Source organism: Ursus maritimus, unplaced genomic scaffold (genome assembly GCF_017311325.1).
Source record: "Ursus maritimus isolate PB19 unplaced genomic scaffold, ASM1731132v1 scaffold_17, whole genome shotgun sequence".
Lineage (NCBI taxonomy): Eukaryota > Metazoa > Chordata > Mammalia > Carnivora > Ursidae > Ursus > Ursus maritimus.
In genome coordinates, this window is record NW_024424119.1 from 56086067 (window position 1) to 56109080 (window position 23014).

Genomic DNA, 23014 nt, shown 5'->3' on the forward strand with positions numbered 1-23014 from the left:
GAGGCCACTGCAGTTGATGGCTGTGTGGACCAGGATGTAGTAGCAGATGTGGGGCTTGGATTCTGGATACTTTGGAAAGAAAAGAGTCAACAGGATTTGCTGATGAATTACCTGTAGGTTGTGAAACAAAGAAAGGATCAAGGATGACTGGGGTTTTGGGCCTGAGCAACTAAAAAAATGCAGGCCCCACTTGCTGAGATGGGAAAAACAGAAGGAACAGCAGATGTCAGGCAGAAAATCAAGCACGTCCTTTGGTCTTTCTAACAGATTTGCAAATGGAGAGGTCAGATAGTTGGCTGCTCAAGGAGCTGGAAGGAGAATACCTTAGAAATATAAATTTGGCGCATGTCATCATTCGCAAGAGTCAAAAGCACAGATTAAGCTATGTACCCCTGCTGCTACTCCCCTAAACGCACTCTACAGGAAGAACTGGGCTGGACCACACTTATGGTCGAAATATGTCACAGTGCAGCATGACGCTGAACTCTAAGGAGCTTTGTTTTTAAGACTCGCTGCAAAAAGGTGAAGGAATAATGAACTCATGCTCCCGTCACATAACTGAGACTAAGAACGCAGCAATGTTAAAAAAGGCCGCTTGGCATACCATGAAGAATGTGGGCAATCCTGCAGTCAGATGAATGTAGGTTTCATTGAATGTAGGGCTGACCACTCAATACTGAGAATGACCTCGGAGGAGTTACTGCACATCCCTGAGCCTTAAATTCCTGATGAGCAGGGAATACATAAATCTCACTGCTTTGCAAGGCTTTGAGGAAGACGATACATGAGCACAGGAAGGACAAGGCACGTGGCCTGGCACACGGCAGGTACTTGTTACATCCAAGCTGACATTACTTCTGCGATGCTACCCCCAGAAGGGTCCCTACGACACAAGGGATGGGAGCAATGGAAACAGCAAAACCTTCAAGTTGCCTTACAATGACTTATATGTTTGGTCTTCTCATTGATTCTTAGCCACGACACCAAGGTTGTGATTTAAGATATGAAAAAAACAGATAGTTTGCAAATTATTTAATAACAAACACAAGGACAGATGAAGGAATGTATCAGAAAGAGAGGACATTACAAAAAAAGCTTTTAAATCATAAGTCTAGAGCAATAAGTATTGGGCCTTTCCCAGATGAAATCTAGAAAATCTAAAAAAGGACTCTGGATGGCAAGTAATCAACCTGGCAAATACACGTCTCGAATATGTACAACAAGTATGTGGCCAATAAGGCACAACTCAGAGTGAAATTAAAAGATGAGCTTCTCCCTGACAGTTTTCTCTTTACAGTCTCATCATCTACTTACTGACTGAAGTGCGGCGAAACTTATGAACATAACCGCAATGGTATTCACGGAGGTCTTGCATGCGATTTCTCTCGGTATCTTTCTTCTCTCCATTTTGTCTTTCAGGAACCAAAAACACCAAATCATTTTCCTTTGGATGAAACTGTTTAGCTAGTTCACATTCCTCAAGATGAACTATGAAACAATAAGAAGGTGGCACTGATTTACTTTAAATAAGATTAACTTAAAGGATCTTAAACCCTTATACTAAGTTCGAGCAAGTATACAGCACTGGACTTTGTAATATACTTCAAAATAATATTCTAAGCCCACCAGTCGACACTCTCAAAAACAAATTATATAGTAGTATAAAATGTTTCTTAACAATGGCTAAAAAGCCAAAATAAAATCATAATACTCAAAAGTACCTAGTAGGAGGGCACGTGTTGCACGGTGCACTGGGTGTTATGCGCAACTAATGAAGCATCGAGCTTTACATCGGAAACCAGGGATGCGCTGTATGGTGACTAACATAATATAATAAAAAAAAATTAAAATAAAAAAATAAAAAATAAAAAAAAGTACCTAGTAAATTTCCTTTCCTTAAAATAGTTTTTAACCAAGAAATTTTCTCTTTTGTTCCTCACTTTTAAAATCCCAGGAAAAAAAAACCCAAAACAAATCCAAGAACATGTAAGAATTTTGAGCCTACTGGTGGCATTCCCAACAAGGGGGAAAGGCTAGTTGTAAACTACTGGGGCTGGGGCTGGGAAAACAGATCAAGCACTACCACAAAAAAGCTGAGCACCAACCACCACGTCCAGTAACACAGTGAACGAAAATACAAGGCACCGGGATTAAGGAGACAGAACCACTAAATCCAAACAAGACTTTACAATGCAGCAGGTAAGGGACGCTTGGGTGGCTCAGTCGGTTAAGCTTCTGACTTCCACTCAGGTCATGATCTCAGGGTCCTGGGATCAAGCCCCACATCGGGCCCCTGCTCAGTGGGGAGTCTGCTTCCCCCTCTCCCTCTGCCCCTCCCAATGCTTGTGTGCTTGCATGCACACGCTCTCTCTCTCTCAAAATAAATAAATAAAATCTTTTTAGAACAAAAAATAAGATGTGGCAGGTAAGAAATCTATGCGAAAGCATCAGAGAACGCTTACAACAGTGAAGAATTACTGTGTTGAGACCCAGAAGAATGTGGAAATCCACGGGAGTCAACCCAGTATTTCCCCTAGAAACATCTGAACCATTCTTGGAGTGGCAGCCAAGAGTCCAGGCCGTACCTGGGATGGCCTTGTTAGACTAAAAAGACAAAAACTGGAGCCCAGGGCCTGTACAGAGTGGGGACGCTGGTAGCCCTGTATGCTTCGGGTTGGGACTATGGAGGAGGACTAAGGACTACACCCAAGGATGAAGGAGAAGCAAACCCGCCTTGACGTGGGCTTCCAAACACCTGGGTGCTTCAGAAAAGCCCAATCCCTTAAACCAGATTACCCACATCGCAGGTGCCCCCAGAAGCCTGGCAGAAGCGAAGGAAAATCCTCTCTGGGGGAAGACAATACCGTGATAGGCCTCAAATTATTTTTATAAATAACTTTCCAAAGATAATAACCAACATGCACCAAAGATAAAGCACAAGGAGAGAAGAAACACACAAACTGGTAGAATCAATCAACAACAAAGGACTGTCCTGGGGGCTACAGATTGTGTCTCACACAGTTTAAAAGGTTTTACCTTATCTATGGACACACTTCAAAGAGCTACGAAAACTATAGATTTTGATAAATTAAGGGTGCATGTTTTAAGTTTTGACCTAACTGTTCTAAAATAGTAAAAGATGTATAAATTGAGGTATAATTTCCAAAGAAGAAAAGGTAAAAAGAAATTTTAAAATGAGAAAAAAAGTAAAAATATTCAACCAAAACAAAAGGTAATACATGTAATATATAATTAGGTTCATTTACTTTTATTTTTTTAAAGATTTTTTTAAATTTATTTGACAGGATAGAGACAGCCAGCGAGAGAGGGAACACAGCAGGGGGAGTGGGAGAGGAAGAAGCAGGCTCATAGCGGAGGAGCCTGATGTGGGGCTCGATCCCATAACGCTGGGATCACGCCCTGAGCCGAAGGCAGACACTTAACCGCTGTGCCACCCAGGTGCCCCAGGTTCATTTACTTCTATTGTGTTTCATTTTATGGGATGCTTTTTAAAATTCACCTTTGGTAATTTAATAGTTCAAAGTCTCATATATGTGTAAAAAGTATACTCTAGTTATCAGGTTGTTTTTTTAAGATTTTATTTATTTGACAGAGAGAGCGAGCGAGCGCGTGAGCACAGGCAGGGGAAACAGTAGGGGGCGTGGGAGAAGCAGGCGAGCCTGACTCAGGGCTCAATCCCATCACCTGAGCCAAAGGCAGACGCTTAACTGACTGAGCCACCCAGGCGCCCCTTAGCTTTTTCTTTATATATTTTATTAGGTACGTATACATTGAGATTGTCATCCCTCCTGCTGAACTAAACTTATTATGAAAAATTCCCTTTGTATGTAAGGTTTTTCGCCTTATAGTCTATTTAGTCTGATATTAACAGAGCTAAACATGTCTTTTTTTTTTAAGATTTTACTTATTTGAGAGAGAGAAAGCACGTGCACATGTGGGTGACTACCTGCTGAGCAGGGAGCCCAACATAGGGCTTGACCCCACGACCCTGACGTCACAACCTGAGCCGACATCAAGAGTAGGATGCCCAACCTACTCAGCAAGGGGAGACGCACATGGGGTGAAGTGGGGATGACCCCAGGAGCAGGCTGGGCGTCCTACTCTACACACACAGTGTTCCCTAACAGTGAAAAACTATAAACAATGTACATGTCTAGACACAGCTGGTTAAGTGGATCTGTGGAATCCACTCACAATGGAAATAACTACAAATATCAAATATATTGTTATTTAATAACTCTGAAAAGACATTTACAATATATTAAGTAAAAGTAAGTAAAATGTAAGTTTCATGAAGGCAGAAATCTTACGTTTTCTTCATAGCTATACCTAGAATCGAGAATCGCATCCTGTTAGGCACTATAATGTCACATAAATATTTGCTGAATAAGTGAAAGATGTCATTAAAATAGGTAAAATGACCCTACTACAGTCACATATACACAATTCACACAGGTGAGTTGACAGTCTCGCAGTAAGATATATTATTTTCATAGGACTATCTTGGAATGATTGGAATTGGTGATATTTATTTTTCTGCTGGCTAATATTATTTCAATGTCCTACAATGAGCATATAGTACCTTTCCTCCAAAATATACATACACACGCTTTTTATCTTAATTGAATTTAAGGAGTAGGATGGACTGGGGGTGAGTGGGGGAGGCAAAAGAGGATTTATACTTTTTATTTTAAAGAATTCTCAATGCTTGGTCAATTTATAACTAATGCATAAGTGTGTGTTTCAGACCAATGATGAAGTGAGAAGATACACAGCAGTAAGATTTACTCAGAATCTATGAACACTATTATTTTGGGACACCCTCCCCCAAACAATCTTGTCAAGATCCCTTCACTCACCCTCTCTTCCATGTCCAGCTTCCACTTTGGCCTGTGGTATTCTAATTACACAATGGTTAAAACCATGAATTTTATATTCATAATTGTCCCAGTAATTATTCTCATTAATTAAGACTTTAAACATTCTTAATACAGAAGGGCACATATTGCATGGTGCACTGGGTGTTATACGCAAATAATGAATCATGGAACATTGCATCAAAAACTGGGGATGTACTGTATGGTGACTAACATAACAAAATAAAAATTATAATAAAAATAAATTTTAAAAAAAGACTTTAAACATTCCTTGTAAGAGGTTACAATTCAGCTTAGGAAACCTATGTCCCAGAAAATTCAAATGACCTTGTCATTTCCTCAAACAGAGGAAACCTTGTCAGGTTTCCTCAAAAAGAAATCTCCAATTATTATACATTCCAAATCACAGAAGAAAGAACTTACCCACAAACTCCCAGTATTTTTTATAATCAGCAGGAAATTTTCGTAAATGCAACTGATAGAATTTCTCTTTGTTTGGAGAGCTGATCCACTCCTGTGCCACCTAGACACAGCAAAAAAGCATATTAAGAAAACAAACATTCCGGAAAGCCAATTCCAAACAGCAAAATTTCCCAAAACAAGCAACAAGTAAAGTCCGGAACCTAAAATTCCAAGTGGCAGAACATGAAAAGTTGTGACTTCTGGTTTCCAGCTTGGCATATAAGGAACTGAGAAGTCACCACTTCATCCTCATGAGTTGCAAGCAAGCTGAAAAGTCAACAACCCTTCCCATCGTCACAAGGGACAGGAGCACCGAGCTCAGTGCCAGGAGAGCAAACCCTGAACTGGAAGTGAGGAGCTGCTTGAGGCTCAGTGTGGACGGCTCTGAGTGACAACTCCAGGGGGACGCAGTCATAAGGGAGACCCCTACACTTTGTTGAGTTCTGGCTCCAAGGAACCCTTTAAACTTTCCTTGTGAGAGGTTACAAATTCAGCTTACAAAACCTATGTCCCAGAAAATTCAAGTGACGAAAAGGTGTCCTCAAACAGAAATCTCCAAGGCCCTCACAGCGAGTACTAGAGAAAATCCATTCATGCTTCCAGCACGAGGAGGAGGAAAGAAACCATTCTGAAATATACCAAACATTCTGATCTTAACAAGGCTTGATCTTGGAGAAACTCTTTTATTACCAGAGTCGAACTATTTGAGGGAAGAGAAATAACCAACTGCAGCCCATTCCAGCCATCCTGTCCCACCTAAGGGGGTGGAGGGGACTGAGAAGCACATATACAGTTCCCAGTCCAGGGGCCAAACCTCACCAAAAGACTGAGAGGCTATCACGGGATTACAGAACAATCGCCCTCCTCCACAATTTACCACCAGATTACCGAAGGCCTATTTACTGCTGGCTGTCCCTTTCACCTACATCATGTCCACCTTACAACAAAAACCATAAGGCATACTCAAAGGCCAAGAACAGTCTGAAGAGACTGAATAAGCATCAGAATCAGAGGCAGATACGGCAGGAATGTTGGAATTACCAGACCAGGAAATTAAAAAAACAAACTATAATTAATATGCTAAGAGTTTAATGGAAAAAGTAGAGCATGCAAGAGATGATAATTGGGGTGCCTGGGTGGCTCAGTCAGTTAAGCGTCCAATTCTTGATTTCAGCTCAGGTCATGATCTCTCAGGTTTAAGATCAAGTCCTGCCTTGGGCTCTGCACTGGCCGTGGAGCTTGCTTAAGATTCTCTCTCCCCCTCACTCTATTAAAAAAGAAAAGGATAGATGATAATGTAAATTCTAAGAATCAAAAAGAATTTTTTTTTTTTTAAGATTTTATTTATTTATTTAACAGAGATAGAGACAGCCAGTGAGAGAGGGAACACAAGCAGGGGGAGTGGGAGAGGAAGAAGCAGGCTCATAGCAGAGGAGCCTGATGTGGGGCTCGAACCCAGAATGCCGGGATCACGCCCTGAGCCGAAGGCAGACGCTTAACCGCTGTGCCACCCAGGCGCCCCTCAAAAAGAATTTCTGCTAGAGATGAGAAACACTGACAGAAATGAAGGCTGATGCCTCTCGTGGGTTCATCCGTAGACGGGACAAGGCTGAGGAAAGAACTGAGCTTGAGGATCTGGCAACAAACCACCAAAGCTGAAAGGCAAGGAGAACAAAGACTATATATATGTGTCTAACAACAGAGAATCAAAATAAGTGAGGCAAAAACTGATAGAACTGCAAGAAAAAAATAAATTAATCTAATATTTAACACTCTTCTATCAGAAATGGACAGATCTAACAGGCAGAAAATTAGGAAAGACACAGCTGAACTCAAAAGCACCGTCAATCAACTAGATAGAAGTGACATCTACAGACTACTCCATAACAGTAGCAGATCACACATTCTTTTCAAGCTCACATGGCAAAACAGACCACATCCGGGGCCATAAACCACACCTTAAAAAATTTAAAAGGATAGAAATCATACACTGTCTGTTCCAGACTATAACAGAATTAAACTAGAAATCAACAACAGAGATAAGTGGAAAAGCCCAACATATCTGGAGATTAAACAACACATTGCTGAGTAACACATGGTCAAAGAAAAAATCTCAAGAGAAATTTTAAAAATATATTGAACTGGGCACCTGGGTGGCTCAATTGGTTAAGCAGCTGCCTCCGGCTCACGTCATGATCTCAGGGTCCTGGGATCAAGCCCCACATCATGCTCCCCACTCAGCGGGAAGCCTGCTTCTCCCTCTCCCTCTGCCTCTTGCTCCCCCTGTTGTGATCTCTCCCTCTAATAAATAAATAAATAATATCTTTAAAAAAATAATAAAATAGGGGCGCCTGGGTGGCACAGCGGTTAAAGCGTCTGCCTTCGGCTCAGGGCGTGATCCCGGCGTTATGGGATCGAGCCCCACATCAGGCTCTTCTGCTATGAGCCTGCTTCTTCCTCTCCCACTCCCCCTGCTTGTGTTCCCTCTCTCGCTGGCTGTCTCTATCTCTGTCAAATAAATAAATAAAATCTTTAAAAAAAAAAAATAATAATAATAAAATAAAAATATATTGAACTAACTGAAAATGAAAAATACAACTTATGAAAATTTGTGAGATGTAGCAGATGCAGTGCTTAGAGGGAAGTTTATCCGCACTGAATGCATATATTAGAAAAGAAGAAAGATCTAAAATCAGTAATCTAAGCTTCCACCTTAACAAACTAGAAAAGAAGAGCAAATTAAAGCTAAAGCAAGCATAAAAAGAGAAATAATAAAAGAGAAGAAATCAATGAAACAGAAAACAGGAAATCAAGAAGAAAAAAAATCAATGAAACCAAAAGCTGGTTCTCTGAAAAGATCATAAAATTGATGAGCCTCTAGCAAGGCTAAGAAAAAAAAAAGACACGAATTTCCAGTATCAGAAATGAAAGAGGAGACATCATTACAGATCCCACAGACATGAAAAAGGTAACAAAAGAATATTATGAACAGCCCTATGACCACAAATTTGATAACCTAGGTAAAATGGACCTATTCCTGGAAAGAAACAATCTGCCAAAATTCACAGAGGAAAAGATAACACGAATAGGCCAACATCTATTAAAGAAACTGAATCAATTAAAAAAAAAGGAACCTTCTGAAACAGAAAACACCCAGGCCAGCTGAATTCACTGGTGAATTCTACCAAATTCTTGAGGAAGAAATTATACCAATTCTCTATGATCTCTTCCAGAATACAGAAGCAGAAGAGTATTTCTTAACTCATTCTATGAGGCCAACATTACCTTAACACTAACACCAGACAGATATTACAGGAAAAGAAAACTATAGCTCAGTATCTCCAACATAAAAGTAAAAATCCCCACCAAACACTAGCAAATGGAATCCAACAATGTATAAAAAGGATTATACAACAACCAAGTGGGATCAATCCCAGGTATATAAGACTGGTTCAACATTTGAAAATCAAGTAATGCAATCCATACCATCAACAGACTAGCAAGGTTGCAGGATATAAGCTAAAATACAAAAATATTTCATATATACTAGTAATAAATAAGTGGAGTTTGAAATATATAATTATTTACATTAGCACTCCCCAAAATGAAATATTTAAATATAAATCTAACAAAATACGTGTTAAGAGCTCTAATGAGAAAAACTACAGGGGCGCCTGGGTGGCGCAGTTAAGCGTCTGCCTTTGGCTCAGGGTGTGATCCCGGCGTTATGGGATAGAGCCCCACATCGGGCTACCTGCTCTGCTGGGAGCCTGCTTCTTCCTCTCCCACTCCCCCTGCTTGCGTTCCCTCTCTCTGGCTGTCTCTGTCAAATAAATAAATAAAATCTTAAAAAAAAAAAAAAAGAAAGAAAGAAAAAGAAAAACTACAAAACTCTGAAGAAAAATATCAAAAGAACTAAATAAACAGAGATATTCCATGTTCGTGGATAAGAGTCAATATTGTCCAAATGTGAAAAATTCTTCTCAACTTGATCTGTAAATTCAATGCAATCCCAATAAAAATCCCAGCAAGTTATCAACAAACTGATTCTGAAGTTTATATGGAGAGGCAAAAGACCCAGAGTAGCTAACGCAATACTGAAGAACAAAGAGGACACAATTTCAAGATTTACCATAAAGCTAGAGTAATCAAGATGTGTGGTACTGATGAAAGAATAAACAAGCAGATCAATGCAACAGAACAGAGAGCCCAGAAACAGACTTCCATAAATGATCTGACCCCAGTCAACTGATCAAAGGAGCAAAAAGCAATACAATGGAGCAAAGATGGTCTCTTTCAGCAAATGTTGAACAACTGGACATCCACAAAAAGGAAGGTAGACACAGATATTACACCCTTCAAAAAATTATCTTAAAATAGATCATAGATCTAAATGTAAAATGCAAAACTATAAAACTGCTAGAAGATAACACAGGAGAAAACCTAGACAATCTTGGGTATGGTGATGACTTTTCAGAAATAACACCAAAGGCATGACCCATGAAGGAAATAATAGTTAAGCTGGCTTCATTAAAATTAAAACCTTCTGTTCTCTGAAAGACATTGTCAAGGGAATGAGAAGAGAAGCCACAGGCTTGGGAGAAAATATTTGCAAAAGATACATCTGGTAAAGGACCATTACCCAAAATTTATAAAGAACCCTTAAAACTTAACAATTAGAGAACTCAACAATAAGAAAATCACCTAAAAATGGGCAAAAGACCTGAAGAGACACCTCACCAAAGAAGATAAACAATGGCAAGTAAACAATAGAAAAGATGTCCAAAATCCTATGTTATTAGGGACTGAAAATTAAAACGAGATGCCCCTAAATGTCTATTAGAATGGCCAAAATCCAGAACACTGACACCACCAAATGCTGAGAGGACGCGGAGCAACGGGAACTCTCCATCGTTACTGGTAGGAACGCAAATGTGTGCCTTAGGCACTCTGGAAGACAGTTTCTTCCGGGACTAACTATGCTCTCACACGATGCCACAGTTGCACCACGTATTTACCTAAATGGACTGAAACGTCATACACACGTAAACCCTGCACATGTTTATAGAAGCTTCATTCATAACGGTCAAGACCTAGAAGTGACCAAGATGCCATTCAGTAGGTGAGTAGATAAATAAAACTGAAGTACATCTAGACAAGGGCATATCATTCAGCACTAAACAGAAGTGACCTGTTAAACCATGAAAAGACCTGGAGGAAACTTTAAATGTGTATTAAATGAAAGATGGGGCGCTTGGGTGGCTCAGTCGGTTGAGCACCTGACTCGTGGTTTCAGCTCAGGTCATGATCTCAGGGTCGTGGGACTGAGCTGCGCGTCAGGCTCCATGCCGGGCACAGGCCTGCTTAAGAGTCTCTCTCTTCCTCTCCCTCTGCCCCTCCCCCCCCACGTGTGTGCATGCTCTCTCCCTCAAAATTAATAAATCTTTTTTAAAAAATGCACAGTAAGTGAAAGAAGCCAATCTCAAAAGAGTGGATGATTCCAACTCCATGGCATTCTGGGAAAGGCAAAACTATAGGAACACTAAAAAGATTAGTGGTCAGGCATTCTGGAGGAGGGAGAGATGAATATGCAGAGCACAGATTTTTAGGGCAGGGAAACTATTCTGTATGATACTATAATGGCAGACACAGGACATCACACATTCGTCAAAACCTATAGACCAAGAGTGAACCCTAATGTAAATCACAGACTTTGGGTGATAATGAAGCAATGTAGATTTGTCAATTGTAACAAATGTATCAGTTTGGCATGGACTGTTGATAGTAGGGGAGGGCATGCACACATTTCGGGATAGGAATATATGAGAACTCTGTCCTTTCTGCTCAGTTTTGCTGTGAACCAATTAACTACGCCAAAATAGTTTAATAAATATAATTACTTTATGGCAGTTCAGTGAAATTGTCTAGAACTACCCTATGCAATTCAGTAGCAATTAGCCACATGTGGCTATTTAATTTTAACGCTACTTTAAATTCTCAAAGTTAATTCCATTCCTCACTAGCCCCATTTCCAGTGCTCAGTAGCCACCTGAGGTTATGACACTGCACAGTGCAGCTTCGAGCATCTCCAGTCTGGCCTAAAGGACTGTTGGACAGCACTGAGAGAACGCTACCTCCCAACCAGACCATTTCACAAGTGCACAAGACCTAGGTCCGTCACAAATTCTCACCAACATGTCACATTAGCCATCCAGTTTCTAAAACTCTCTGCACCCATCTCCCAATCCTTTCCTAAAGCCTCAAACTCAGAAGCACCCTTGAGGATCTGCTAAGAAATAAAGAGAACAGGGGCGCCTGGGTGGCGCAGTCGTTAAGCGTCTGCCTTCGGCTCAGGGCGTGATCCCAGCGTTCTGGGATCGAGCCCCACATCAGGCTCCTCTGCCAGGAGCCTGCTTCTTCCCCTCCCACTCCCCCTGCTTGTGTTCCCTCTCTTGCTGGCTGTCTCTCTCTCTGTCAAATAAATAAATAAAATCTTAAAAAAATAAAATAAAATAAAAAAAGAAAGAAAGAAAGAGGACAATCCCAAGTTTAGAAAGGAAACTACTTCTGTAAGTCACTTAAGGTTTCAATTAAAAAAACAAAAACAAAAACAACCCACCTAACAGAAATTACTTTTTGGGCTTAATTAAGTGCTTTCTCTAAATGTTAACAGTTTAGTTATTAAGTATTTAAAACTACAATTGACGTTCATCAATGATGAAACTTGCTACCAAAGACGACTACCGTTAAACTGCTTCTGGTGAGGGTTAACCAGACTCCCCAGCAGTCACGGGGCGGAGCACATTTGTGTTATTTGCTAATGAGGTCAGACTCTGGCCCAACACAGCTACAATCAGTCTGTACCACCCACTTCCATGTCCCGAGTGCCCCACAATGCGGCAGGTCTGAAGAAACACCTTCCAAGACGCACTCTATGATCATAACCTCATTCACGACTGCCAAAACCTGGAGATAACCCAAATGTTCATCGACTGTGACTGGAAAAACAAATACAGCATTAGCCATACAATGAAATATTATGTGGCAATAAAAAGCCATGAAGAACATGGGTGACCCTCAATACCATGCTAAGTAAAAGGAGCCAGATGCAAAAGGCCACATACTTTATCATCCTATTTATAGGATATACCCAGAAACAGCAAATCTGCAGAGTCAGAAGGTAGATTCGTGTCTGCCTGGGGCTGGCTGCAGAATGGCGAGTGACTGAAAATGGGCTCAAGGACAAGTTTTAGTGCTACTGACAATGTCTAAAAACTGGATTATGGTGATGGTTATAAAACTGCAAATTTACTAAAAATTATTCATTTGTACACTTTAGAAGGGTGAATGTCCTAGTATATAAATTATACTTCAATAAAGCTATTAAAATGCATCTTAGTAGGTACAACAAAGAGTGGGAAAGGGCAGATCAACAGAATCTCATCCCTGCTTATCTTAGAGAACAGGGTATCTGCCTGAGAGTGCCCAGAAGGTCTCCATCCTGGAGAAAGGACAGACTTTTAATTTCTTTTTTTTTTTTTTTAAAGATTTTATTTATTTGACAGAGATAGAGACAGCCAGCGAGAGAGGGAACACAAGCAGGGGGAGTGGGAGAGGAAGAAGCAGGCTCATAGCAGAGGAGCCTGATGTGGGGCTCGATCGCACAACGCCGGAATCACGCCCTGAGCTGAAGGCAGACGCTTAACGACTGAGCCACCCAGGCGCCCCCAGACTTTTAATTTCTTTTTTTTTTTTTTTTTTTAAAGATTTTATTTATTTATGTGACAGAGAGACAGCCAGTGAGAGAGGGAACACAGCAGGGGAGTGAGAGAGGAAGAAGCAGGCTCCCAGCGGAGGAGCCCGATGTGGGGCTCAATCCCGGAATGCCGGGATCACGCCCTGAGCCGAAGGCAGACGCTTTAATGACTGCGCTACCCAGGCGCCCCAGACTTTTTTTTTTTTTTTTTTTTTTTAAAGATTTTATTTATTTATTTGACAGAGAGAGAGACAGCCAGCGAGAGAGGGAACACAAGCAGGGGGAGTGGGAGAGGAAGAAGCAGGCTCATAGCGGAGGAGCCTGATGTGGGACTCGATCCCGGAACGCCGGGATCACGCCCTGAGCCGAAGGCAGGCGCTTAACCGCTGTGCCACCCAGGCGCCCCCAGACTTTTAATTTCTAAAGCAACCTTAGGAGCTAAAAATAAAGAGGATCTCTGATCATCAAGCTATAATGGCCTCCTATTACAGGCCAAACTTACTGAGAGCTCACAGAGAAATTCAAAAAGTACAAATGAATACACTCAATATACTATATAGTCACTGGTTTGTACATTTGATGAAGTTATAATTTTATCTGTTTCGCAACCTTTTTGGACTTGGAAAATGTAAACATCATGAATGGCGTGTACTAATATTTTCACACTAAATGAAATAGTAGTTAAATATACAAATAAGTGAGTGCTTGTGGTCCATCAAAGCAGTATTCAGTTTAGAAGAAATCCTCTAGGTTCAGAGGACAAATAATCATGCATATAGTTATGAAATAAGCTCCCTGAGTGGAACATGTACAAAACACTGAACAGAAACTAACACTCACTGGCTCTTCACCTTATCACAGCCGGTGGCAACGCCGCAGTATCACACAATGCACTGTCACTACAAAAGCACACCATGTTCTTTTTCTTTACACTGGGAGGAGGGGACATGTCCAGTCAGGCCCTGTCCTCAGAGGACATACCAGTCTTCTTTTTTTCCAACAAATACAGAGAATGGGATTATTCTACAAAACTGTATGTTTCTAAAAATTGGATAATTTTTCAGATCAAATATTCTATTACATTTTGATCAAAATATCACCACTACATACATTTTCTTTGATTAGAATGAGATGACTGTTAATTCTCTCAATTAAAAAAAATTATATTATCAAAATAACAGCTATTTCACTGCGGAAAAGGAGTTTCTGCAACGGCGGTTCCCAATAACCAATGCTGCTCTTGCCGTACAGGTCACAAGAAGCCAGAACCAAACACAAAACCTACAGAGCGACTATCATTCATACTCACCCGTCCTGTCTTCCCTTCTGTTACAAAGTCAAAGGCAAACCCACTGACTTTTGTTCTGAGTCCCTCTTGTCCTCCTTAAGACTCAAATTTCTCAAGTTATCCATTTTCTTACATCAATTTCTTCCTGCCCATTGCTCCTTCCCATCGGCATACACCTTGACCTACCTCTCGGAAAACAAAAAACCAACCCGAACCATGTGGAGACGGGGGGAAGGGGGGAGCATACAGGAACTTTATGCTTTGTCCTCAATTTTGCTGTGAACCTGAAACTGCTTTATAAAATAAAGTTTATTAATGAAGCGGGGGGGGGGGGGAGCACTGCTAGAGAACAAACCCTTCTTTAACTCCCGAATCGCCATCCAGCTACTGCCCATATTTTTCTGCTCCTTTCTTTTTTTCAAAACAAGGCGGCTATTCACGTCTTTTATACCTGGCTCTGTCCTAACCACCCCACCAAAAAACGCTCATCCAGGTAGCATACCCCACTTTCAAAGATGACTCCCTTGCTCTTTTTGCCTCCTTGCTTTTGATCTCAGGTAAACAGAATTACTCAAAACCTCCAGTTCAAGAGGTACTCCCATCAACAGTCTATGCAAGGCCTCTCTTGTTCGAGTTTTCCTTTACCCCAAATGCCCACCCCCACAAGTTCCACCCTCCCACACTCTGTGTCTGGTGCTAGTATCGCTAAAAAAAAAAAAAAAAAAAAAAAAAAATCCAGTGCACTGTGTGTTTACCCAAAGGAGCGGTGGTGTAAATCTGCTTACTTTCTCTCAATCACTACTGAAGAGTCTGCTGCTACTGACCGCAGCTGGAACTGTCGTAGTTCACTCATCCTGACTGGTTCCAATTCCGTAAACAATCCTGTAAATAACATCCCGAGACATACAGACCCCCAAGGATGGCCATGTGAGTGTGCTGGTGAGCACACCCGGCCTGAGACTAAGAAGTCCGCAGGGATCACAAACTCTGGCTCGCCACTGTTACTTCAACGTCCTTTTCTTCTTCGTGAGTTTGAGCGGCACTTCCTATAGTCAGTCACCATTGAGTCTTCCCTTCTGTGGACTGCTAATTGTATTTTTTGTCTATCTTCTATTGATTTCCCTGTATTTTTGATTTACAAGAGTTTTTTGTATATTCTAGTTGTCTCTTGTCACTTTTGGAATATTTTAACTCTTCTTCTCATCTATTAACTACGAATATGGGGTCCTTCACTGAAAAATTCTTAACTTTGACAGAGTGAAATCCAAATTTTTTGTCTTGTGGTTAATGCTTCTTGGGTTTTGAGGACTTTGGTCACCTAAATTGACATGTTTTCTGATACTGTTTATTCTATCTTACATAATTCTACCTTTCAACTGTATGTGTTAATTGAAGATTATGTGCTTTAAGATAGTAACCTAGGATAATTTTTTTCTGCTGGAGTAGGCCAATTTTCCTAGTACTATCTAACAATCTATCCTTTCCTTGATGACTTGTGGTGGCCTATCAGTCTTATCCTAGGTTGTCACATATGCAGGGAGGAGTTAGGTTTCAGGAGCCAAAGGGTCTCTGTTCCATTTCAGTGAGTTGTCTGCCCATTCCTGTGCCCCTCTTATCTATCACTATGCTTTGAAATATGTCTTTATATTGAATAAGGTGAGTGCCCCCTCTCCCCATTACGCTCTTTTTCAAAATGACTATTTAAATATTTTATTCTCCCACACAAAAAAATCTCACTGGGGGACACCTGGGTGGCTCAGTCAGTTAAGGGTCTGCCTTCGGCTCAGGTCAGGATCCCAGGATCCTGGGATCAAGTCCCCAGTCGGGCTCCCTGCTCAGTGGTGAGTCTGCTTCTCCCTCTCCCTTTGTCCCTTCCCACAGCTTATGGTCTTTCTCTCAAATAAATATATAAAAATCTTTTTTAAAAAATCCTGCTGGAATTTTAAACTATATCAAATGTATAGATTTAGAAAGAAGTCACATTTTTACAATGTTAAATTGTCTCATCCATGAACATGGCACCTCTCTTCATTTATTCACTCTTCCTTAATGGCCTTTAAAATAGCGTTAAGACTCTTAATTGTTCGCCATAAACACCTCATGCATTCGCTGTTAGGCTAACTCCTAACATGTCTGCAGTTTGGGTTTTGATTATAAGTGATATTCTTTTATATATTTCTAGCTAGTTATTACAGCTGTAAGGGATGTTATTTTTTTGCACATCAATCTTGTACCCAGCTATTGATTCTACTGGGGTTTCTATGTAGATAGTGACACCATCTGCAAATGATCAGAATTAGGACTCTTCCAATTATTCACTGCTCTATTTCCTCACCTTCCTGAACTTGTAGTACGGAATATTAGCTGGGGGAGCTGTCGTCACCCACAATGGCTCCGTCAATTGCTGCTCTGTATGTTTGGGGATTATACTACTGCATCCACACATGGAGCTCATGGTCGATTGTATGTTCTTGGGTTACTATTCCTTTTACGAGTATCTACTGTCTTTGTGTGTCTGAATTATTCTCACATTCAATTGTTTGACTGTAAAACTGCAATTCTGCTTTCTTTTGTTCATTTTCGTCTGTTACTATCTTTTTCCATCCTTTCAACATACACTTTTCTGGCTCTTTTCACGTGCGTCTCATTACGACGGCAACCCGCCTCTTCAGTCCGTTCTACAGGTCTTGCGACAACTGTTAGGGGTGCGTGTGCTTAGTTATATTCCCCTGACACGCCAAGAACCCTCTCAGCCCAAACTCTTAAATCCTTCCCTATTTCTGGGAAATTTTCAGTCTTACCACCTCAGCTCATTTTTTCCCCTGAGATCCTTATTACACATAGACTACTACTTGAACCCAACCTTGTGCCTTTTCTATTTCCCACTTCTCTCCTGTCCTGATTCCCCAGGTTGTGTATGTTTACCAGTCACACCACTTAATGAGTTCTTGATTTCGACTATTCTCTCTTTCATCCACACCATCTTCTGGGTGTTGTTATGGTTTCTCCCTCTTGCTTCATGTTTTATGTTCTCTCCTTTATCTCTGAAAATATGTAACATGCTTACGACTAAAATCTTTTTCTGTCTCCTCTGCTACTTTTGCTTTACCTTTCTATATTTTTCATCCTGCTACTTTTGTCTTACAGTGACTACACTCCAAGGGGACTCATCTGCCCCTCTTGAATTCATACTCCCCATACTCCCCGTGGATAGTAGGCACATCAGCTGGAAAGGTATGCAGGGAGAACAAGGGGCTAAATCCTAGCACCACTCTAGCTTTTGTGCCTCTGCTAATGAATGGGGTGGGGGGTAAAGGGGGGGTATATATACCTCAGGGAATGTGCATGGTAGTACCATAATCTGCCAATCTACCCCAGTACTTAACGTTTTTCAAACTCAGACTCCCTTGGTTACAATAACCCAGGCCTAGGGAGAGAACTCTCAAGAAGGAATTCAAAGACTCTTACTGCCTCACATGGGCTGGGCTACAGAACCACCACAATGCTACCTACTGCTTTGGGCTGGCATGAGCTAGCTGCAACTTTTCTGCCCTGCACTACCCAGTAACATCAGAGCAGTGTTGTAGCCCAGGGCGACGAGAGAAAGGGAAAAGGGCAAACTAAAAAAATCCACTCTAGGGGCGCCTGGGTGGCGCAGTCGTTAAGCGTCTGCCTTTGGCTCAGGGCGTGATCCTGGTGCTCTGGGATCGAGCCCCACATCAGGCTCCTCCACTGGGAGCCTGCTTCTTCCTCTCCCACTCCCCCTGCTTGTGTTCCCTCTCTCTCTGGCTGTCTCTCTCTCTCTGTCAAATACATAAATAAAATCTTTAAAAAAAAAAAAAATCCACTCTAATTCCCATCTGTGGCAGTTCTTCCAGTCTGGTCTTGTCATTTCCATCCCACTCGAGACCCAAATCAATCCTACTGCCCCAAGGCTTTCTCACAATATATATTCATCTGATGCATTTAACTACACCCCTCTGGTTTCTGTAATGTCACTTCCAGAAGAGACAGCCATTGGCCCAAACTCATGTGATGCCCAGTAAAGAGCATGACCACCTCACCAAAGGCTTAAGCCAAAGCCCCAAATCATCCTCTCTTCTCCTTAATTCCCACGTCCATTCCCTCAATACATTCTGTGAGTACCATCTCCAAAATTCACCCGCAATGAGTTCACTTGTTTACTTCCAGAGCTGCCACCCAAATCAAACTACCATCATCCTTCTCCCAGGCTACTGTAACAGCCCCTTGACATGTCTACTGCATCTCTGCTTGCCTTTCCAGATTATTCTCCATGGAGCAACCAGAATGATATGTAAAAAACTGCAATCTACTGCATATTACTACTCCCTAGCCTAACACCAACCAACTAAACATCTTCCAACACTTTCTCACTAAACTGAAGACGAAACCCCAACCCACAGCTTCCAGGGCTGTACACCATCTGGCTCTTGACTAGTTCTCCACTCTTAATAAATTTCCCTTTCCCCCTCAGTTCCTTCACTCCAGCCATACCAGCCTCATCTCTCTGCTAATACATGCTCAGTTAGTTCCCATCTCAAAGTATCATGTTCCTGACACTGCCCCCTACCCTGCACAAAATGCTCTACTTCTGGCTCCCAGCTAGGTCTTAAGAGCAGACTCCCAACGTCACTTATCAGCCTGTTTTGCTTCCTTTGCAGAACAAATTACAATCTGAGATTAGCTAAAGAAATAAAGCAATTTCCCTAGAGGGGATTTAGGTAATGATAATCAAAGTTAGTACCCAAAAAGAGCACTCACTTCCTACCTGCTCCCTGTCCATACAACCTACAATGAGCCTGGTGATAGGAGAGGACTGTAGACAAGGAGAGCAAATATAAATGTTAAGATAAAAGAACGATCGCCACAACGGACCAAAAAAGGGGACCCTGCATAAATTTATCGAATACTTTTATGTGTTAAATGCAAGGATTAAAAAACAAATATATCTTCTATCAGGCACATCAGTATATAAAAGACTCATATTACTAAAAGTTAAATTTGCTCTCATTTGTCTTTTACGCCAAGGGATAATTTACATAATATCATTACATTTCACCTGCAGTAAGACTCATTAACTACACATGCTTCATGTCCTAAATAAGATACCAACCAAATTTTTGTAAACAGAGTCTACACCCACTAAAGCATTCTACTGACAAACATTATGAAGTCAAATTACATCAGAATGAGGGTAATGAGCCTTGGTCCGGGGCTGTGGTTGATGCCATGACCTGTGGCGCACAAGAATAAAAATTAATCAAGGCATCTTAATACCACCACTAATAACCGTTGGCGTGTATAAACAAGGAATACTAAAACAATGCTGTTTAAGCTGTATGGTTAAAAAAAAGAGAGAAGGAAAATTTCAAATAAAAATGAGAGATTGAATGCAGGCACTTCCCCTTTCACTGCTCTTGAAACCCCACCAAAGCACCAAAGAAATTTTTAAAAACAGGATTAGCTCGTTAGGACAAAGAACAGAAGACATGTGTATCGCAATGCTGGAAGCTAGAAAGCAGCTGGATGAACGGCAGCGAACTCAGGCAAGTGCAAGCCACTGAGCCGCAACGGATAAGCGATCCGATGTAGACCCCTGACTAATCTGGAAGGAGGGCTGAAGGCAGCCAGCCCCTCCTGCCACCCACGAAGTACTGCAGAGATTCTGTCCCTGGAGAGGGTGAAAACCAGTCTTCTACCTTGGGGACAGCAGGCACGGTGGGGATATGGTACTGACAAAAGAGGGAAATTAAGGAAATGTTTATACACTGAATACTGGGACCCTTCCCTCCAGCCCCCACCCTTACCCCACGGTCAGCTCCCCGTCAGGCCTACCCTTTCCAGGCAAAATATCTGACCTCATTTAAGAGAGAAAAAAAACTAGGGGCGCCTGGGTGGCACAGCGGTTGAGCGTCTGCCTTCAGCTCAGGGCGTGATCCCGGCGTTATGGGATCGAGCCCCACATCAGGCTCCTCCGCTGGGAGCCTGCTTCCTCCTCTCCCACTCCCCCTGCTTGTGTTCCCTCTCTCGCTGGCTGTCTCTATCTCTGTCAAATAAATAAACAAAATCTTTAAAAAAAAAAAAAAATTAAAGACACTGACATATAACAGTGGGGATGGGACTTCACAACAAAACACCGACGGTTAACTGGCCTACCCTTTCGCTCAGAGCTTCTTCTTAATCTTATATACAACAAAATATAAATTTGTAACTACACCAAATCATACAATCTTCACATAAAGAATGAGACTAATGCTGGGTTTCACCATGTTACGGTGTCCTTCAGATCCCATTTAACTTCCACGGTGCAATAAAAAGGATCATTTTAGCAAAGCAGGAGTTTCAGGCACTCCTAAGCATCTCTTTTAACCTGTCACTATTTAAATTCATCCTTTCTTTACAACGTCTTTACAAGCTGAGATGCATTTCACACAATAGAAAATCCGCTATTTTAGAGTGTACCCTTTCAGTGGTTTTTAGTATATTCACTGTTTTGTGGAGCTATCACCATTATTTAATTCCAGAACACTTGCATCATCTCAAAATAAACGCTATACCTATTGGGAGTCTCCTTTCCCTCCTCCACCCATCCCCTGGTAACCAATAATCTACTTTCTGTCTTTATTGATTTACCTATTCTAGACCTTTCATATAAATGGAATCCCACAATATATGGCCTTCTGTACCTGACTTCTTTCACTTACCAAAATATTTTTCTTTTAAGTATACCTGACATATAGTATTAGTTTCAGGCGTCAGCATAATAGTAACAATAAAAATAATATACATTATATAATAACATTACATTATTATATATAATAATTTTTCTAGGTTCGTCAATGAACACGTAAAACTAGCAGATAACGGCTTATTCCTTTTTACAACTGAATAATATTTCATCATATGGACATTAATACATTTTGTCCATTCTTCAGCTAATGGATATCTGGGTTGTTTCCCCTTTTTGGCTACTACGAATAATGCCCCTATCTGCTTTTCAGTGTCCTATTCTTAATTGTGAATAGATCACCCAAAATCATCAGCTAACTGAATGAAAGAGTTAACGTAAAAGGTCTGTATACACTAAAATGAACAAGCAAAAGGCAACTGGGGAAACAGGAACTATGCAAAGAAAACTTTTTTTTTTTAAAGATTTTACTTATTTATTCGACAGAGATAGAGACAGCCAGCGAGAGAGGGAACACAAGCAGGGGGAGTGGGAGAGGAAGAAGCAGGCTCACAGCGGAGAAGCCTGATGTGGGGCTCGATCCCGTAACGCCAGGATCACGCCCTGAGCCGAAGGCAGACGCTTAACCGCTGTGCCACCCAGGCGCCCCTGCAAAGAGAACTTTTTAACTAACTTTAAAACTATCATTAACAAACTTCAGACAATAAAAAAATGCCATGCCCATGAAAAGAAAAACAGGATCCTATAAAATGGAATCCTTAGAGAACAAGAGTCCCATGAAACTAAAAATATGCTTTAAAAAAAAATTCAATAGGTGAGAAGGCCTCCAATAAAGTAGAAAAAGAAAAGTGAGATGGAAAGTAGAAAAAATGAGAAAAGTAAAGAAATTTTAAGACATGCAAGGTTTCAAAACTTTATCATCCACACATCCTTTTCTCAGGAAACTGGAAGGCTGTGCCTTGCTAAAATGATGGAATAACCAAGAAAGATAACTAGGGGCACAAGAGACAGAGACCCAACACAGGAAGAAGGAAATGCAAGCCCAAGGATAAGGATGGTGAGTACTTTGGGATAACCATCACATACCAAGAATATGAAACTTAGAGATTATTTTATGTACCTGATTATGAGAGATTTAAACATCCAAGAGAGTCTGAACCTAATTTAGTTATGAGTACACAGAAAATTAAATGAGACAATAAATCCAGAGAAAACCAAGAGTTGGGAAGGAAAGGAAAAGCAGTTACAGCGTACTACATAACTTAGCTGTGGGTACCTTTTACAAAGTCAAAACAACAACAAACACTGACCTAAAAATCATAAAACTCCGTAATGAGAATGAAGGAACAGGAAAGGTGTGTGAGAATGTAGGGCTGGAAGAAAGGGTACTTCCTATAGCAAAAGAAGATACCTAAAACTAAAAAATTAAGAAGTCACAAAAGTGACATGTTATTTAGAAATATAGAAGTAGATATCAAAACGATCCATTAAGAATAAAAAATGGTTACTGAGGGGGTGAGGGGTACCTGCCATTTTTTACAAAAGTATTTGACTATTTCAAACCTTGTGTATACAAAGGGTGCCTGAGTGGCTTAGGCAGTTAAGCATCTGCTTTCAGCTCAGGTCAAGATCTCGGGGTCCTGGGATCAAGCCCCATGTCAGGCTTCCTGCTCAGCAGGAAGCCAGCTTCTGCCTCTCCCTCGGCCACCGCCTCCACCAGCTTGTGCTCTCTCTCAAATAATAAAAAATAAAACAAAAAATAAACTCTGTGTACGTATAAATGGAACTTGTGCCTATTCTGTTTTGAAAAGGCTAGAGCTACAAAAATGTCCCGAAAGGAAGAAATCTTATAGAGGAATATAGGATTACCTCTTGATTCAGGGAAAAATAAATAAAAAATA

General features: G+C 41.0%; 1 protein-coding gene across 2 annotated transcripts in view; it reads right to left on the reverse strand.

Annotated features, from left to right (window-relative positions):
* The window catches only part of SETX (senataxin), an 86908-nt gene that overhangs the window by 35614 nt on the left and 28280 nt on the right, over nucleotides 1-23014 (reverse strand). For both annotated transcript variants that reach the window (XM_040632104.1, XM_040632105.1), the window contains exons 11-12: nucleotides 5322-5421; nucleotides 1315-1488 (exon numbers count right to left, since the gene is read on the reverse strand). In XM_040632104.1, coding sequence (XP_040488038.1) covers nucleotides 1315-1488; nucleotides 5322-5421 — 274 coding nt within the window. The remainder of the gene's footprint in view (nucleotides 1-1314; nucleotides 1489-5321; nucleotides 5422-23014) is intronic.